Source organism: Buceros rhinoceros, unplaced genomic scaffold (genome assembly GCF_000710305.1).
Source record: "Buceros rhinoceros silvestris isolate BGI_N320 unplaced genomic scaffold, ASM71030v1 scaffold48134, whole genome shotgun sequence".
In the NCBI taxonomy this organism is placed as follows: domain Eukaryota; kingdom Metazoa; phylum Chordata; class Aves; order Bucerotiformes; family Bucerotidae; genus Buceros; species Buceros rhinoceros.
In genome coordinates this window covers 1,797-20,958 of record NW_010410876.1, presented here as the reverse complement: position 1 = coordinate 20,958, position 19,162 = coordinate 1,797, and the positions used below count along the sequence as shown (strand labels likewise).

The following is a 19,162-nucleotide window of genomic DNA, read 5'->3' as shown; positions in this document are numbered from 1 at the left end:
CCATCCAGCCAGTTTTTGATCCAGCGAAGCTGTGTTTATCAGCCTATTCTTGTTACGGGGGTACTCCTTCATACATGTAAAAAAATGTATAATCAATATTGTTCTTACTAATATCTTTATTCATTTTGAAGAGAAGATTGTAAGCTAAAACATGCAATGGGAGGTGGCCTATTACATACTTATCTATGTAAATCGAAGACATGGAATAAACTTGGTTCATGTTCTGAATAACAACACTGAGCTCAGAGCGCAGAGTAGGGACTGACGGTGAACCAGCAGCTTGACTGAAAAACTCTTCACATTTAGCTGTGATGACTCCCAAGTCATCTCTCAGTCGATCCAGCTCTTTCTTCAGTTTCTGTAAAATGAAAGGTGATTCACAGTGCTTTTATCCTACATCAACCTGATGTATACTCTACATGTCATTAACAGTCCAGTTCTGCTCTCCTTTGCTTGATTCATGTGAACACCATTAAAGATTTTTTGAAAGGAAGGTATGCGTAAACAAACACAAGCATAATCTTTGATCCCTATCTTTTCAAGATGCACCGCAAACCTTCCTGGCTGCACTCAAAAATTCTGGGTATGTTTGTTATGAAATAAATCTCTTTTCCCAGGTAAAACAGCCTTTCTCAAAGGCTCACCTCTTGCTCTGAAATCCTAAACACGCTTTCATGTAGATCATCCCTTTCCATTGGGGTTCGGATCTGACGTATTAACCGCTCCTCACAACTCTCCAGCCGTAGCCTGATATTTCTGACTTCAGAAATGTACAGATTGTAAGTAGACTCTTCCTGCTCCTCTGTTGAAAGAAGCAAGGCACTTGTTAGCAAAGCAAGCCATCATGTCATTTTCACTACGTCTTCTGATGGAACACTTCATGAAGCCACCATTCTACAGGACTTTTCATGACTAGTTGAAATTCCACCAGTTTCCATTTGAACTGTGGCTGTAAGGCCATTTTCCGCTATTAGTAAATCATCTCCTCACACATGAAAAATCAGCGTATTTCACTCATCCCAAGTGCAGGCATCACCCCTATGCAAATGCTGCTAAACTTAGTGACTGTTTCTTTCAGTCATGTGATACCAGGCACAATACTACAGTATTTTTGCTTTGTTTTATTTTAAGTCCTCTCTTTCAGATGCACAGGACAAGACATCTTTCGTTAAAAACCAGAGTAGTAGTTAAAAACAGAGTTAAGAAGGCAGTAACTACAGGCATTCTGTGGAGCTAGGAAAACATCCAGGACATGTTTATTGCCTTAACAATAGGCAATGAAGTTCTAATTCTGTTATGAACTCAAAGTAAAGAAGCTGCATTTTTAACGTGGAAAAACAAGGACGGCATGACTAAACGGTGAGCTAGAATGCACAGAATAAATTCTTGGGTGTGAAATTTTTTGTAGTGCTCTGTATACTAAATAACACATCAATATTTTTACATAGCTTAATATATGCAAAGTTAAAAAAATTAAGAACTTCTGTACAATGTAATCGTGCACATTGTTAAAATGATGACTGTGTTCAGAAGAACTGGGGCATTAACTATCAATATGATAAAACGGGTAAATTCACTAGAGCTTGTATTCAGAGAGAGAAGTTTTCTCAAGACATACAGCCTCTCTCATAAGGGCATCTTTCTACTCTTCTCAGAAAAGTTTTACCTCTTTCTGCAGACTTCAGAAGCTCTTGATAGTATTGCTTGCAAACATTAACTTCCCTTTCCAGCTGTGCTGTATCGGAGCTTGTAAAGATTTTGGACTCCCGGCTATCTTCCACAAAATCATCAAAGCGGGATTGCAAATTGCTTAGAACCTGCTGATGTTCACCTGGCAGCATTGTCTTGATCTGCAACAGATTATAAATCCAAGGCATGGTCAGCAATGAAGCATCACTCACACAGTTCCCTGTAACACCTTTTATCAAAAAGCAAGAGTGACCAATTAGTAAGATGGTAAGTCAAATAACTGAGAGATTCTGAAAGCTTGCTGGAGTCCACTTGACGACTTCCAGTTTACATTCACTATAAAATCCTTTTCCTTCTTTAATGCCAGCAATGGGCTGTACTAAGCCAACCCTACATCAGACACCAGTTCTCCATCTAACACCACCTGATAACAGATGAGCAGGCAGCAAGTCATACAAGTAGGGACACTTCAAAAATTCTCTCAGATTCCTTCCTTCCAACAACAACAGTGGAAAATCATGAATCAACATGTCATTTCGGGTATTGCAGACATTACTACAACTGTTTGCAGACAGTTACACACCAATGTTGTATCACAAACGACTATATTAAATACTGTTATGGTATACATCTAACATTGTGTAAATCAGGATAGTATTTTGATCTGTATCATGGTTTGATTTCTGATAAATTGATCCTAACTAGCTATTTAACATTTCAAGTTACAGACATGTGTAAGAATGAAAAGATGCATTAGGAAAGAATGAGTATTCAGCTGCCTTCAGCCTGGAAGACTAAACGTTATTTCAAATTTCTTCCACTGTTAGTAAGAACTTGCAGCATGAGGAAATAATGGCAGTTTTCATTGCCTGGCTACTCCCACAAGGAAGATTAGTATTGCTGCAAACTTTTGATTATGCAACATTTCTGCAAAGTGTGGTCTATGATTTCCCATCAAACAGCTAAAAGGCCCTTCCTAGACATAGCACATACCGAGGCAACATTGCCAGCTCGAACAGCTTCAATTTCGTTTGTCAGGTAATGCCAGGACACCACACTCTTCATGTTTATATGTGACTCATGCCAAAGGGCCAGAACATTCTGAAATTGCTGTTCAATCCTGAAACATAAAGAGACTTCAACTGTAGACCAGAGCAACACATGAAAAGGGGAAAAAAGTTACATGTTATGTTAACCCAAGCTTCATATAAATGAATTTTAAAAGAAAATGAGTGGTTTTGTTTTGTCCTTACCTGTTGGCTGTATCTATTGCTTCTTTGTTTGGTGGAGGAACTGTAAAGCATACAGATGGAACCATGGCCTCATTACCACTCGGGCTAATGACTTTCCATTTAGCACGATGGGAGTTGTTTGCTAATACACACTCATCATCTTTGTAAATAGTTATCTAGTATTAACAGAAAAGCAGAATTTAATGAGCTAACATTACAAAACACTTTTCAAAGCACTTCTGCAAATGATGTCAACAAATAAGCAACAGAACAACAAAAGCAATGTTTGACGCAAGGATTTGCTCTTGTTTACTAGAGTGGAAGAAATTCAGAGTCCAGCATTGTCCAGGAACATGGTAATTAATGAAACATTAGCTAAAATCTCACGTCTGTAACTCATTTGAGAAAATTCAAGTTTCTAACCTCAATTTGTCTATAGTCACAGATGGCTTTAATTGGGATGGATGTTTTGAGTATACAGTCAGGGTTCCTTGGCTTCAGCTGAATTATTGCCTTTGCTCTCCCCACAAGGCCTGCTACTGTGCTCTTATACTGCAAGAGCTGTTCTTTTTCTTCCTAAAACAGTTAAGAAAAGAATACGTCAAAAGAGACGGCCAGAATACAGTGCTGCTTCTTTGATCCTGTTTAGCTTTTCTTCTCCTGACTTCTTTTACCACGTTTCTTAAAATAACACTTTTTATAAAAACAAAGTATCTTTTTTGAATCCACTGTTTTCCCACAACATTGAAAGACAAAGAAATAAATAAAACTCTATTTTAAAGCTACGAAAAAGTCATTACACATGGATAGATGCAATCATTTAATTTTATGTTCTAAAAAATAAAACTTTCTCCCCTCACTTAAAAGGAATAATTTTAATACACATACTTTATGTCTAACTATAATCTACTCATTTCTTGTTCAATGGTAATTCATGTTAATAAGATCCTTGAATTCTTACCATAGACTCCTGGACAAGGTCTTCCAGCCTATGAAGGCTGCTTGATCTATCACAGCTGTATTTTCGGTATATGGTGTCTTTCAAATTCTTTAAGTATTCCATGGCTTCTTTGGCATCACTGAAAAACTAAGATGAGACAAGTACGCGGGTTATTTTTAAAGAACCTAAAAAGTATACAGACAGCTACACTATGAAGTTTTTTTTAAGTGCTGTCTTTTTGAAAATAATCTTTTTGAGGAGCTTGAAGTGACCACTGCGCCGCTCATTGCTATTCATGAACTCATGTCTAAACATACGCAAGAAGGCACACATTGTAACACCAGTTATTCTCAGTACTATCTACACGCAAAATTAATTTGGCAGTTATTGAACCATAGTTAATTACAGAAAAATTTTCTGAAGTAATTCTTGTTTCCCCTGGAATTACAATTACTTTCGTATGTGAAGAACAGACAAAGCCTACAAACTGCAGCAAACTAGCTGCAAAATTCAGCTAGCACACTGGAGCAAACATTTTCTGCAAGGAGGGCAAGTGAGCTGCCATGCTTGCCAATTTTATGTGGGCATCTGCAGCTCCAAACTAGGGTTAAGCACGATTGGAAAGGGAAATGTCCTGTGAAAATCCTCACCCCTGAAACCTTGTGTCTTAGAACCAGAATTCCTATTTCTCCTCCCTACATCTAGAAGACAAATCACTCAACTTTGTCTTCTCCAGGGTCCCTTTCCTAATTTTGGCCTCTCACATTTCTCAGACATTGCATCCTAATGATACTCCCCTTACTCTTCAACCACCCAACCTAGAAGACACTAAGGATTAATCTTTATAATTTAAATATATAAGAAGAGTAGATTTAAAAAAAACCACACACAAACAAAGCAATCATCGATCTTCAATCCTTGTGCATATAACTGAGAAATAATTGATCCTCAAGCACATAACCGAGTACTGTATCATTTGCTGAATATGTAAATGAATGATAATCAGAAAAGTTCCTTCATTGGACATGTCTGATGTCAGGGTGTCCTCTGCTCAATTTATTATTAATGCTGTATGTTCCACTTCAATTTGGGTATTCCTGGAACAATCACTTAGAATATGTTCTCCCTCAGGCATCGCTCAGTGCCCTCTCCTCTACATCATCTGCAGAAGCTGTATTGATGGCAGTTGTACAAAACAGGGAGAGAACAGCTTCGTTCTCAGGGTCCCCACTTGCAGCTGTAGCACTCTGAAAAAATGTCAGACCAGATTTTCATCTGCTGAGAACTGATATAACTGTAGTGAAGACAACACAGGTGTGGTAACACTGTGGGAGCATGGCCCATTCATCATCTAATGACTGCACTTGACAAACGTCTATTCTACAACTACCATGAGAAAGCAACTAAATCTTTCAGTGAACCTTTCTGACTATGGACAAAAAAAATATTTCACATTTTTATTGTTTTACTTTCTTACCTCAAAATATGCAGCATTTTCTCTCAAATGTTGTTCAACACAGTGACAGAGCTGAAGAATCCAGCTCCACTGTGTCTGCATTGCAGCTCTATAGGCCTTTAAGGAAGAAAGATATATTTTACAAAAGGAAATGAAAATCCTCAGGCACATTCAGAATGCAGCTGAACAAAGCCCTGGCACTGCTTTAAACAGGGACTGGACTACTGCTCCTGAGGTTCCCACAGCCTAAGCTCATCTACTCAGTCAAAATAGCTGAATTCTTGCCTGGATACAAATCAGGTATTAAAGTAACACTGAATACACAGAATGATTATTAATCAGGACTTGCTGCAATGTATAATTTTATTTAACTTGCACAGGAATTTAAAGAACATATCACTCCTGGAATGATGCCTCTCACACTGCCTTGAAGGTTGCTGCTGCTGGAGATGCACCAGCAGAGGGTACTCTTGACTTTGTGAAATCAGCCGAAAGTCTTAATTTTTTAATTTCTTATGATTCTCGGGGAATTCAAAAGAATTTTTCTGTTGGCTCCAACTAATTTCAAACTGATGCATTAATGCATCGACTCTTCTGTAGAAAAGGCATAATTTTTTTTAAATGCCCCAATACAGCATTATTATAGACATCATAACCTGCATAATCATCTGCAGTGCAATGGCCTGGTTTCATAATATGTATCTTTAATATATTCTTATATTAAGTATATTATGCTGGTAAGTACCCATTAGAATTCCCCACATTATATAAAAAGTCATTTATTATTTAAAGCAAATGTAACAAGACGGGAGTTTTCTTCATGTTTCCCATTTACACAGATATAAACTCAGAGCTGAAGAACCATAAATATTCTTCCTGACTGTTTTTTCATTCTTATACAATAAAACAGCTTTTTATTGTTTCCAATTTTACACCCACTGTCTGTCTTTACTCTTTTCTTGAATATCTACAGGGAAAAAGCTTTTTGCATTCTCCTTCGGAAACTTGTTATGACAACAAAACAGCTACAATAAATTTTCTGTAAACCGTTTACCAACACTGCAGAGCTTACCTCAGTCGTATCACCTGGTCAGATTCTTAACATCCAAACACGTTTCATAATTCACTGATGAATAAGTTATGAAACCAACCCGAAACCATAATATGAGCCTGTACATATAGTAAGTGACTAGAAAAGCTCTGCAGAAAATTATTTCAGTCCAACATGAGAGAAAACACGTAAGGACTGTTCTGTCTCCTCAGTTTGACAATGCAAACTTTATCGTAACTCTAGAAGCTGCATCCATAACCAGAAATGTCTGTACAGACCAACTCTGGAAATTTTAATTTTAGACTGTAGGGGGATTTTATGTAAGCAATCAAGATGTAACCATAACTTAACAGAAGTGTTTTAACTCTTTGGAAACTGGAAGATAGATACAACAGAAATGTTGAAGAGGAAAAGGAAAAGCACCATTATTGAGAGTCTTGTTGTTTAATTTCCTATGAATTAGCACTTCCCTCCTCCTCTCCCAAAATCTAAGGTTATTAAATCAAGGAACTGTTTTCTTGTTTGTGTACTATTTTTACTTACCTCAATGGTTAGCCTGGCTGGGTGATTTTCAAGAAGCAATTGTTCAGCTATTTCTTGTACTGATTTAATAACTTCTTCTTTTTGATCAAGTTCTCTCATTAATTCCTTTTTACAGACAAAAAATGACAGAAAAGTTTTAAAAATCTCTTAAATTCTTAAAGATTATTTAATTATTCCCTCTGGATTATCCTAGCAATACATACTGCATGGTATTCCTTTTTTCTTGCTATATTGGGGTTTCTTTCACTCCAGTCATATGCAACCTCTTCCTCTTCTTTTTCATTCAGCCATATCAGCTCTCTAGTAGCACGAGATACAAAATTGTGAAGAGTATCTAGATGCCTTTCCTGATTTCTTGATGTGTTCTTTATTAAAAAAGAAGATTTAACAAAAATCAGAATTTAAAGCTCATCCCTTAAAGATGATGTACACTGGAAAGCTGAACATCAAAGAGGAATGACAAACTTACCAAAAGTTTCGAATACTGACTCTCCAATTTGTGCAACTTTTCTGCATAAGTGAGTTTAAGAGGAGCAGTCATTTGGATCTGTATTTTGTATACGAGGTCAAAAGACAATAAAAAGTTTAGATGTTAAACCATTAGATCTCCTGGTTACAAGATATGCCATCTAGAGATCAGAAGTAAAAGACTATGAAACCCAAACACAGTTCTAAAATTTAACATTACTTTATGAGTCAGCCAGTAAGAAAGTAACCAAAGAAATCAAGAATATTGTGCTGTACCTCACTGATTTTAGCTTCTTTAAGGCTGGATTCGAATTCCTCAATAGCTTTGTGGACATTTTTGTGATTTTCTAAATGGCTTTCAACACTTGGTAAATCTGAACCCCATTCTGCTCGATCAAGTTGCATCTTACAAACAAGAAGGAAAAATTAGCCATGATCTACAAGGAGTAAACCTAACTAATAGAAATAGACTGTTTCCATAAAGATTGCTACCTGCATTTCTTCTACCCAGTTCAATAGGTCCTGGACAAATTTCATGTTCACCTCTTCTTCCGTTAAATTCTGATCCACAAAAGCTGACTTCATAAGAGGTTTTCTGATTTGCATCAGTTTGAGTGTTTGCAGAGTCCCACTGTCTACTCCTGTCCCGTAGGTTTGAATTAACCGTGGTGGAATGCCTGGTGTGTAAGTGGGAGTCACTGTTGGTGTCAGTCTGGAAGTAAGATCTGATGAAAGGCCAGATGTCAAGCTGGAAGAAGTCAAAGTAGGTATTAAACCTTGGGTCATCGCAGCATTTAATTCAGGGGTTAGGTTTGTTGTAAATCCTGAGTTCAAGCTTTCAGTTATTCCTGATATCATAAGCTTTGTCTGCTCTGTTGTCAGTGCATGCCCCTTGTTGTACACGGAATAATATTCAGTCCGTATGGCCATCAATTCATCACGAAGTTTTGCAACCCTATAAAAATAAAATAAATAAATATTAAAAAATATTTCAAGGAATGCTTATGATTAAGGCTTATCATGCTGAACTGAATAGCAATATGAATTCGCATGACCTCTTACACTTTAGTTGTACTTAAATATTTATAAATAAGCATTTGTATCAGGACATATAGGGTGTGTCAGCTTATACTTCTATAAATACTGATAGTAGATGAAGAAATCAGGCAATGACCAGAAAAATCAGCATGGTATGGGTACTAGCATGCACCATAGGACTCCAGGGAACAATCAGCAAAGCAGAAATCTTACAAGATACTACATGTTGTAGTAGATCAAACACTTGCAATCCATTGCCAAGGAGCTGTTATGTGCTCGATCTCACCCAGACCAGGACGAATCCTGAAAAACCTTGGAGCCACTTCTTCATAAAACTGAATTATCCTGTATAAATGCATCTTTCCAACAAGACTGTACACATTGCAACATTTAGGCTAGTGTTACCCCATTTGTTAGTTGTTAAAACATCTACAGCTGTCACCAGAAATCTTGCCTCCATTTTGAAAGACAAATTGAGAAGTTTGTCCATAGACATAAATGTTGCCCATAGTGGATATCCATATTTAGGACATTTATTTATTCATATAAATACATTGTAAAGTACCTTTGCACAAGCTGATCTGCCTGGTAGTATCTTCCATCAATAAGAATTTGGGCATCAATCACTTGCTGGCGGAGAAGGTTCTCAGATTCAAGAAGATACCCAGCTATCTCTGCTTCATGCTGAACCTGGAGCCCTGACTCTAATCTCTTGGTGTCCTTAATAAATAAGAGAAAGCCATTAAGCCCTGTAGCTAAACCAAAGAAAAATAAGCTGTAAGAAATACTAATTCTTTTGTAAAAACTCCTTCAAATCTTGAAACAATTGAGAAGCATTTTCTCTAACCACCGACAACAACAACAAAATCTAACAGAACTCACTCTAGGCAATTTGTTATTTTCCTGAAAAAATGCTAAATTAAAAATAACAGCACAATGACAGTAAAAGTAGCAGCTATTCAGTATGCACTTAAAAAACCTTAAGAATTTTTTTTTTTAAGTAGCCATTCCACTGCACTAAGTTCATGAACACAGACAAGTAAAATCACCGACTGACTTACAGACTCCAGAGCGTTCCGAGCAAGTATTAGTTTATCCTCACAGCTCCGGCTGTCCCGCTGAATTCTGTTTGCAATCTGCTGCAGCATTTCCAACCTAGGTGATGCCAGAGCATTTCAGAAAAAATGAGTAAATATTAAATAAAGTTATTTATATTTACTATACATGTTGCATGACTTCAAAAACAAACAAAAAGCACCTAACACAAAGCACAAATATGTATGTCCAAGTTACCTGTTTCCTTCTAAGGTGCCATTACCAAAGCTTATACAAGATTTAATCAGCGTGGGACCACAATTTACAGAAAGAAAATTCTCATTAGAGTCAACACTGGTTCGAGCACTAGTACTGTTGCTAAACAGCGAATCACTGCTATGATAGCTATAACTAGTGCTATTCATTTTTACATCCAGAGCACAGTCCTTCTGGATGTTCACGTTTGCTGAAAAATGAAAAGATAAAACTCCTACAAAATGTACAGCTTCTAGGGATGAAATTTCACTCCTGGCTTTTGAAACACCTACCACTCCTCCTTTAAATAGGCTTCAGTACGCATATTCAAAACCCAGCAATTAATATCCTGCCAGCTCTTCAAAGTATTTTACCTAAGGCTATGTACGCTACCTTGCTTTTGGCTCCTCTACCTTGCATTAAAGCTCTGCAAGTACAGACTAGGCAGCAACATTAGGGCGTCTCTAGGAAACAGCCATGCCAAATATTTTATTTAAGTGTCACCAAATGTCTATAAGCCAAATAAAAACTTAAAGAAGTCACTACAGTGTTACTCAGATTCTTCAATTAAAAGTTTCAAATAAGAGTGAAGGGAACACTAAGCTCCATGATACAGAATAAAACATCTCCAGAAACAGCTGACTCCTGTTTCTTCAAACAGAAATGCACAATAAAACTGGGGGAATATTATGGTTTATCAGCTCACAACAATGTAATTTCAGACACCTGTACACCGTCCAACCCACCATCATTACTCCACTGTCCAAGCACACATTTACTAACTGCCCTGTCCTCACCTGCAGATTTCCCTTCAGCTTCCTCCACATTGAAAGCTAATTACTTATTGCTGTGCTGACCACAAAACAAGGAATAAAAATCTGATCACTGTCCTTAAGTTTACATTTTAACTCAAAATTTGGGTTAGGGTTGATTTTTTCCAGTATTTTGGCCCCTGCTTTTAGGACCTCCTGAAAAACCATAGCCATACCATAATATCTCTTTACACAGAAGAGCACAGCAAAGGCACAGACACACCCCTACAGTAATGCCAAAGGCTGCTACTTTTGCAGACTAGGAGCTCAGTTCAGGACTCTCCTCACTGACATAATACTCACTTTGATCACAGACACCAATCTGGCCATATGTCTTCTGTGTGGATACTTTCAGGTGTATTCACCAGACTTGCAGGCAAAGTTTTAGTACTTGCCAAATTTCAGCTGAGGTAACATTTTCATCACAACCGAATCCCACTCCTCAAGCTGTTATCAGCCTCATATTAGTGAGATGCACTAGTAACCAGTGCAACTAACAGGGATCACATTCTTGCATCCAGATCAACCAACAACCTGTTCACTAAGCCAGAATCACTTTATCAAATTTTCCCTCTCATTTTACAGTGACAACCACATGCAGTGACTATCACCATATGATCTGTCACTTAAAATTTGTTTACCAATCCTGAAATATGGGAAGGAGTTTATATTTGTTTATCTGTGCTCAATCTATTTCAATAAAAAAAGAGGTAAACTATGTCATTTATACAAAGTCTTAACAAAGATAATCCAGCTTTCTGCAAGTATGAAGAGAATTCCTTTTGGAGAACTAACTTAGCTTTTGGCAGGTCAGGACAAATTAACCTGCAAGATCTAGCAGGCTGTTATTTCTGCTGCTGCTTTCCAGAGTTCTGCTCTGCATGGTGGGGACAACGTTGTATTCTTCTACAGCAACTTTTTCAGAGCAGGATGCTGTGATTCAACCCCTCCCCTTGGATCTGCCACTTCAGTCATGCTTTTGCTTTTGTAAGCCTGAGACATACTTATTTAACTCTGACTATCTTTAGTATCTTCTCTGGCTAAAATCTGTCTTTCTGAAGACCTCCTATATGATGGTCTGGATTGTTCACACCTAATTTCAGGTACAAAAACCAGAGAGAATGATCACCCTATTGTAACCAGAAGGTCAGTACCAGCATTCTCTAGAAAGTGATTCAGATCTCTGGTGTCTCCTTCGGACATTTAAAGCAGAATGAATCCAGACCCAGGTATCTACACCTACCTGCAAGTAGAAGCCCAAAGAATCATTTAATTTCATTAAAAGGGCTTTTAATGAATGAACAGTAATCATCAATGAACAGTATCTGTGTCTGCCACATAACTCAAAAGAAAAGCAGAAATACTCTTGAAATACTTTTCTGCTTTGAAAGCAGAAAAACTCTTAACACTGCAATAAGACTTTAAACATGCTCAGTATGTTATCAGTGATGTACCAAACAGTGTCATGCATTCTACTGCCATGGAAGACTACTATGTACTTTGCACATCTAAATGCTTTGTGTGCTCTTGAATACAACTGACTTTTAAACAACCTCAGAATAGGACATTAGCCCAGATGCTGCTCCCCAAATGAAATGGGCATTTAATGTAAAGGATGAGGATGTTGCTCATATGAAATCAAGTCCAAATGAGACAGAGAAGTAGTACGAACCTAGCTCTAACTAACTGTAAAAAGAAAGTGGTTATATTTGCATTTAGGTGATTTGATGATCTAAGGCACAGATATTATTCATAATGAGACCACCTAAATTATTTCCATCTGGATGTGCTCCAATGAAGTAGATAAAGAACTTCAGGCCTTGAACAGAGGCAGAAGTACTTGATCTAGAAAAATAATGTGGGCATTATAACGGATGAAGACTTTTACAATTTTCAATATGGGTTAAAACAACAGAAAATTTATTAACCAAGCCTGTCAAACATTTACTAGCATACCTCTCCACTTCAGGTCGAATGGTCTTCTCTCTTTCCAGCATGGCAATAATAAGCTTTCCCCATTCTTTTTCTACATCATTTGGATGATAGCCTTGAGGAAGTTTGATGCGTCCAAATTCTATCCAGACCTTAACATTTCATACATGCGTGTTATTTCAAGCCACAGAAAGGGAACTTCTGTACATTTTAATGCATGTTAAAACTTACCTCTAGCAGTTTATATAGGCATTTAATTTTTGATTTATCTGTCTCCTTTGGTGGAATTTCTGTTTCTTTAAACTGTAAATATTGATTATAAAGTGCCTAAAGAAACATAAAAGCCATTGTCAATTTCTACTTACAGTCAATATAAACTTACTCTCTGAATGCTCTCCTAATATTTTTCATAAGCTTATGTTCTTATACTGTTCTTGAGCTCTACAAAAAATTACCAGTGACAAGCTAATGATTTGCCTTTGATCGTTCATATGTTAGTAATGCATTTATTGTACTTTGAAAAGGTTGGGAAATTATACTGTTCTACAGTTGATTTGATTGTATACATCAACAAGTACTTCATTTGTTCAAGCATGTTTTGAGTCAGTAAGAGAAAGAGTCATTCCAACAAGGAGTTTAAGAGGCCACACCTCACCTTCAGTTCCACAGGATTGTTGGGAAATGTTCTGTCAGACATGATCGTGACATGGTGTCTGATCCACTGCATGAGGTAGTTCACCATATTCTGATATTCAACCCATTTGACTTCAACATCCTACCAAAGCACAACCCAGATTACAGATCAAAACAAAATCATCTGACACCTCATCTTTGCTTTATCTTTGAGCCTGAGGTCTTCACACGCAAAGAAAAGAGATTTCTAAGCCCTCCATAGTGAAACGATATTTACTTGCTTGTTACAACTCAGTTAAAGCTTCCAAATATGATTTCACTCCTCAGTTTTCATCCCAAACAATTCCACTGAAAACACAAAAATTTCTAGTAAACTTCAAATGTAAAAGAAACAGAGAGAGGTACGATTTATAGGTCCATGACTGAGAAATAAGAATTTTTACTCCATCTTTCTCCAACTTCAGATGTATTGTTTTAGTTAAGCAGTTTACATGAACATTTTCACGTCCAGAACTGAAAAATAGCTGCTAAGTCTCTAAAATCTCAACCTGGAAAATCACGACAATGAGAAGTGCTACAGCAGTCCTACAGAAGATCCAGATAACATCCTGGAGCTGAAATCAAGAATTGTATTAAGGAAGCTCACACACTGTAGAAGCATTTTTCTCCTACTCACATTTGCACCAATGCCTTCACCACCTTCTGGTACTTTGGGAAACGCATCATATAGTGATGATACATATGTTATTACTGACTTCTCATCAGGTGAGGAAACATCAACATCTAAACAAGCAAGACAGAACAATGTTTTATCACATAGTCGTAAGAATGACCACGAACATGCTACAACCTGCAGGCAGTTTGCATTTTATTTTAATGTTGGGGGTTTGCAACAAAGCCCTTTGCAGCTATCTTACCTTCAGGATCCAGCAGTCTGGCAACACCAAGTTTTTCTGCTACAAAAAAAGCATGTTCTAAATTTGCAAGGTTGCTTTGAACAGCAACGGTGTTCATGTCTATCAGGTCCGGCCTGTCAAATAAAAACAGCAACACTTGATTACAACTCTTTAGTAGTTTAAAATCACTGCTGTATTAGTAAATCAAGAGCATGAATGGATACTGCAACAGAGTCTTCATTAACAACCTGAGGTCAGTGCTAAGTGATAAACACAAGCTAAGCGATAAACTACAATACTGTCTATTCTTCTCTATCTACATGTTAAAGTTTCTAGCCATCCTTTATCTAGAACTATTTTCTTATGCATATTTATTCATGTGCATTGCCACTGTACTATCACACCTTGTCCTTCCCACTATGCTTAAGGAACTCAAACTCACTTTCCTCTTAGGACTCATGTACATGAGAAAGTTAATTTCTACTGCCTTCACAAATTTTTAGTCATTCTGAATCAAACTCTTCAGCACATGACAAAACCCATACAGAAACAAGTTCAGGCACAAAACCATCACTTTAATGTGGAAGACAAGTATTCTTATCGGGCCTTAAAGAAGTCTTGTTCAAACTGCATTGAACCCCTGTTTTCAGATAAACATTGCTGCCAGTTCTCTTGTATCAACCCTCAGCCCTATGCACTTACACCTTCATCTTGCTAGACATCTTTAGGGCCCATACGTATTACCCTGTGCCAACATCACTAATGTTTTCAATTAATCTAAAACTTCAAAATTAATGTTGTCCTTTAGCCTTGCTATGTGGTGCTTGGCTTTTAGATCTCGTGGTTCTCAGGGCAGAGTGTGCACTGTCTGCCTCTTTCACCACTGAGAATCCTCTTAGCCATAGAAACTAAAAGGATGAAGTGATTCTCAAAGATGCTGAGCAAAAACTCGTTCCACTGAAGCCAGCTATACTCACAAGGGTCTGAAACCTTTGCTACTGTAATCCTATACTACTGAAAACCAGACCCATGCTGAAATAAACATAAAACAAAACACCCAAAGGAAATAATCTGAGATATCAAGCTTTAGTGAATAACTCTGTCCTTAAATCTTCTCATTTTTGTTTCCACAGTTTTACCTAGGAGAAGCTTTAAATAATTGCAACAGAGAGAAATAAAACTGTTAAGTATCACATTGTTCAAACAAATGATAACATTTCATTTGGCAATACTCCAAATTCCCTTCATCACAAAATGGTATTAACTTTGGGAAACTCAATACAAGCTTGTCATTGAATTAATTACAAGGACACCTGAAATAAAAATGTGTTTCTTTTCAGCTGTTTAGAACCACTGGAATCCTTGTGCTCTTTTGAAGACAAGTCTACAAGACAGATAATAATACTTCACCTGAAAGAACATTTAATTAATAATAAAACATAAATGGTGTAAAAAGAAACATAATCCTCCTAAATGAGTGGGACTTTCCACTTCCAATATGTTTAGTGGAAGCATAATCAACCCATGCCATTCTTTTCTGAATTTCAGGGCAAAGAGAACAATGCAATGAAACCAATATCATCTCTTGCTCTTAGCAGCACAGAAAATCCATTAAAAATAAAAGGCAATACTAGAAAAGGAAACAGAGCACTCCAGTCTTTTGTTTCAGCCACAATAATGGAGGCAGTACAAGTAATAAAGATTGCTTTCACAGCACAGTTTTGACAACAGAAGAAAGTTTCTCCAAGTGTACACTACTGCTTCGGTTATTTTATTTCAACTGCCTTCCTTTGTTTTAGATTTGATAAAAATGGCTCAAGAATTGTTTGCACTGCCTATTCAATTGCCAACTCTCAGAACAAGAAAAGACAAGTTGTTGTAAAAGCATTGACTATTCCCAGAAAACAGGCTGCAAGCTGCAAAGACAATGACACAATAATCTCCTCAGAATAAAATTTTCATTTAGATGAAGAGGAAGTAAGGTTTTTCCTCACTGCAATACAGGTAAAAAAAAAAATTCAGTAAAAACAACTGCTGTTGCATAATGCATTTTACATCGGTGCTGTGGCTTTACCCACCCCAACCCCCTCCCACCCCCCAGCTGAAGAAAAGCCCACTCTGAGATGCTTTTCTCCCTTTTAAATGTACTTTCCCACCCTTGCCAGCATCGGGTTATTCCAGTTGCCCTTTACAACCAAGGGAAATTTGCAATGAATACTGCTGTTTTCAGTTAATTATCCACTTAACATATAGCATAACAACCTAGATTAACTGGTGTACATTTATCTAAAGTCTTGATCTACCAGAAAACACTACAGAAGACAGCATTTGTCTCTCTCGATAGTGCTTGCCTTTGTTTTTCTGAAGCAGACAGAAGGATCAACAGCTGACTGAGAAGAGTCAGCTGAGAACAGTCAGAACAGAAGATGAGTTATGAAAGGCAGAAGACAGGTATTATGACTTGAACGCAAAAGCACCTGCTACTGGCCATAGGAAGTGCTCACTGGGGCACTTGGGTCCTCCATCCTCTGCAGATCACCCTACCCTCTTCCCAAATAGTAGAGGGATATGTTGCAAAGCCACAGTTTACCTGTGAAGCAGTTAAGGAGAAGCAGTTTACCTCCCAGAGTTCAATAAAAGATTTTTTTTTTTAGCCCCAGAAAAATGCATCCAAAAAGCCATGGCTCAGGAAATCACTGATTGCCACATTGTTCCTTTTGTTTCAGTGTTTTCTCATGATTTTCAACAAAAACAGAAGTAGTTTTTATCTGCTCTAAGTTTGCAGAGATACCTGTCCACTATCTGGGTACATGGGAATTCGCATTTCAGCATGTGCATGGGAATCTCCACGCTGATATCACTGATCCTTCTCTGAAGGATCAAGGGAATCCAGCATCACCGAACACAGATTGTGCACAGTGAGTGTTGTAGGGCTGTGTTATAAAGGCTTATAAATATTTTCCAGTATCTTTAGTACTTAATTTCTCCTTTGAATTCAGAAATACTAACTGCTTCAATTGCAGTTGTGATGAGTATTCTTTACACACATATGTAACTGTCTTAATTGAAATAAACACTAGATTTAAAAGCATCATCCATCACAACAAACATTTTCATTTTAAAAGCTAAACAGAAAATACATTAGTTTTGTAGAAGATATTTTTCACGTATTACAAATACATTTTATATCAATTTGCATAGGACTATTAAGTGGTTTTATTAAGTCAAGAACAAATTAAATTACATGTACTTTCAGTAAAAGACGATGACTCTACCTTCTGTTGTAATATTGTGAGTCATCTTATGGCAGATTCTTCAGTGGGCTGGGTCCTTGCCATCAAAACACACACATAAACATCCCAAACAGCAGCTGAGTTGGAACATTCCATGCAAAGGCAATGCTTCTGCTAGAGCCGCACCTAAGTCAAGAGGTTGGGCTTCTACCTTGTAAGTCATTAATAATTTCTTTTACAGAAAAGATTGGCACCTGCCATTCCAGATCTTAGTGTAGATGTTAGAAATTAGACACAATTTGTATGAGAAGTGAGGGGGGAAAGGTGCGATTGATACCACTTCAAATAGGGAGCTGACAAAATTATGATCTATTCAAGAAAACATACAATACCTAGCACCACCAAGAGAAATGAACACTATCTGCAGGACAGCATAAAGAAATAAAGGGGTTTATAATGCAAGTTACATAGATTATATGCAAGATTTGTACTCTGCAAAGACTCCTTGAAATCAAAGAGTTGTACATAATGAATACAGTTAGGCACACGTAGATTTTCACAAGGCCAGAACCTGATACCTAGTAAACCAGTTCAAGAACCAAACCAGCAGCTACAATATTTGCCTGTTAAAGCAGAAGGTTAGATTTTAAGGGAATCTGATATTTCAAAAGGGGAAAAAGATATTTAACTAAATTTTTATTTTCCCAGTCAAGGACGAAGAAACCACATCCTCCTCTTCACAGTTCCCGGATGACAGTTGGCTATATTACAACGATGTTTAACTTTATTAAAACATATATACACCAGAGAAATATTCCACATGAAAATACTGTTAATGAGTTCAGGAGGCTAACTGACAAGCCTGAAGTTATTTACATGAACCACCTAAGCTGTCTAATCTGCACAACTGTTTCATTCAGAACTCTGGACGCCACCTGAATAATACTTGATATTAAAAGGTATTTCTTTCTCGATTTATATTGAGCAGAAATACTAATACAGTGAGTTTTAAGCAGAACTTGCAAAGAAAACATGACTGAAGACAGAGCGACATGTACCCATCACTATAGAGTTTCCACTGCTGTAATTAGAAAATCCCTATAAAAATTAAACAGTCTTTGCTTCACTGTGCACAGACTATTGAAAAGGACAGTTGCCAGAGAGACTCATGCATTTTTCAGGGATGGGAGGACTACTGAAACAAATTGAAGACCATGCCAGAAAACAGTGTCATAAATTTAAAAGACAGACAAACAAGAATAGAGAGATTTCTCAAACAGATAGGATTCAGCACATATTTCAGAAGGAAGCACAGGAAATACATTATCATCCTCTCTATAGATTTTGAGTAAGAGCAGAAAGATTGCGAAGAGAATAATTAGAAAATAGGAAACATTCAGAAATTTTAGTTCTATCTTGTCTAAGATACATCTCCTGCTACTTTCCCAGGAACTCTACAAGTGAAATGATGAAGTAAAATCTATTTATTACTTACCTCACTAAATACTAACGCCTACCATTTAACCTGGCCCTTAACAGAGTTTCAAAAGCACTAAAAAAATATTTACACCAGTTTATATGCAGAGTCAATGTTGGGGAACTTTAACTAACGAAGTTGTCTCCATATGAGGTACAAAGCTAAGTCTTGGTCAAAAAAACTGCCAAAGAGCAAGTCAGCACTGAAGTTAGGCAACTCTTTAGAATTCAAATGCAAGCAGTTTTTTAATTGAAAACTGCCACAGAGAAGTTTTATCCTTAGAACAATGATAAACCAAAAAGCATGCTGCTGAATACAGCTCTGCATACTGTTTAAGCATGTGGCAAATTCTTTTCTCAAGCTCCGTAGGTCCCCAGCCTCAATGACATACTGTGCTAATGTGTTTCACACGATCATTGTGCCTTGTACACTCTTTTTGGTTTTATCTTCTCTTATGTTGGTATGACAGGAA

The 19,162-nt window shown here is 37.2% G+C and overlaps 2 protein-coding genes across 2 annotated transcripts; both read right to left on the bottom strand.

The window, feature by feature from the left end:
• Nucleotides 1-179: 179 nt before the first annotated feature.
• LOC104493116 (dystonin-like) lies at nt 180-9,877 on the bottom strand (the record flags this gene model as incomplete). The annotated part of the gene is made up of 16 exons (XM_010135745.1): nt 9,711-9,877; nt 9,479-9,572; nt 8,983-9,137; nt 7,872-8,334; nt 7,656-7,784; nt 7,381-7,458; nt 7,115-7,276; nt 6,912-7,016; nt 5,339-5,434; nt 3,883-4,008; nt 3,345-3,497; nt 2,943-3,097; nt 2,683-2,809; nt 1,667-1,850; nt 645-802; nt 180-358 (listed from the first exon to the last, which is right to left on the bottom strand). Coding segments are annotated over exons 1-16 (2,531 nt in total), but the record flags the coding sequence as incomplete, so codon positions are not given.
• Nucleotides 9,878-12,234: 2,357 nt separating this feature from the next.
• Nucleotides 12,235-14,114, bottom strand: LOC104493115 (dystonin-like; the record flags this gene model as incomplete). Its single annotated transcript, XM_010135744.1, has 6 exons — nt 12,235-12,364; nt 12,476-12,603; nt 12,683-12,778; nt 13,107-13,226; nt 13,761-13,867; nt 14,002-14,114. Coding segments are annotated over 6 exons (694 nt in total), but the record flags the coding sequence as incomplete, so codon positions are not given.
• Nucleotides 14,115-19,162: the final 5,048 nt, after the last annotated feature.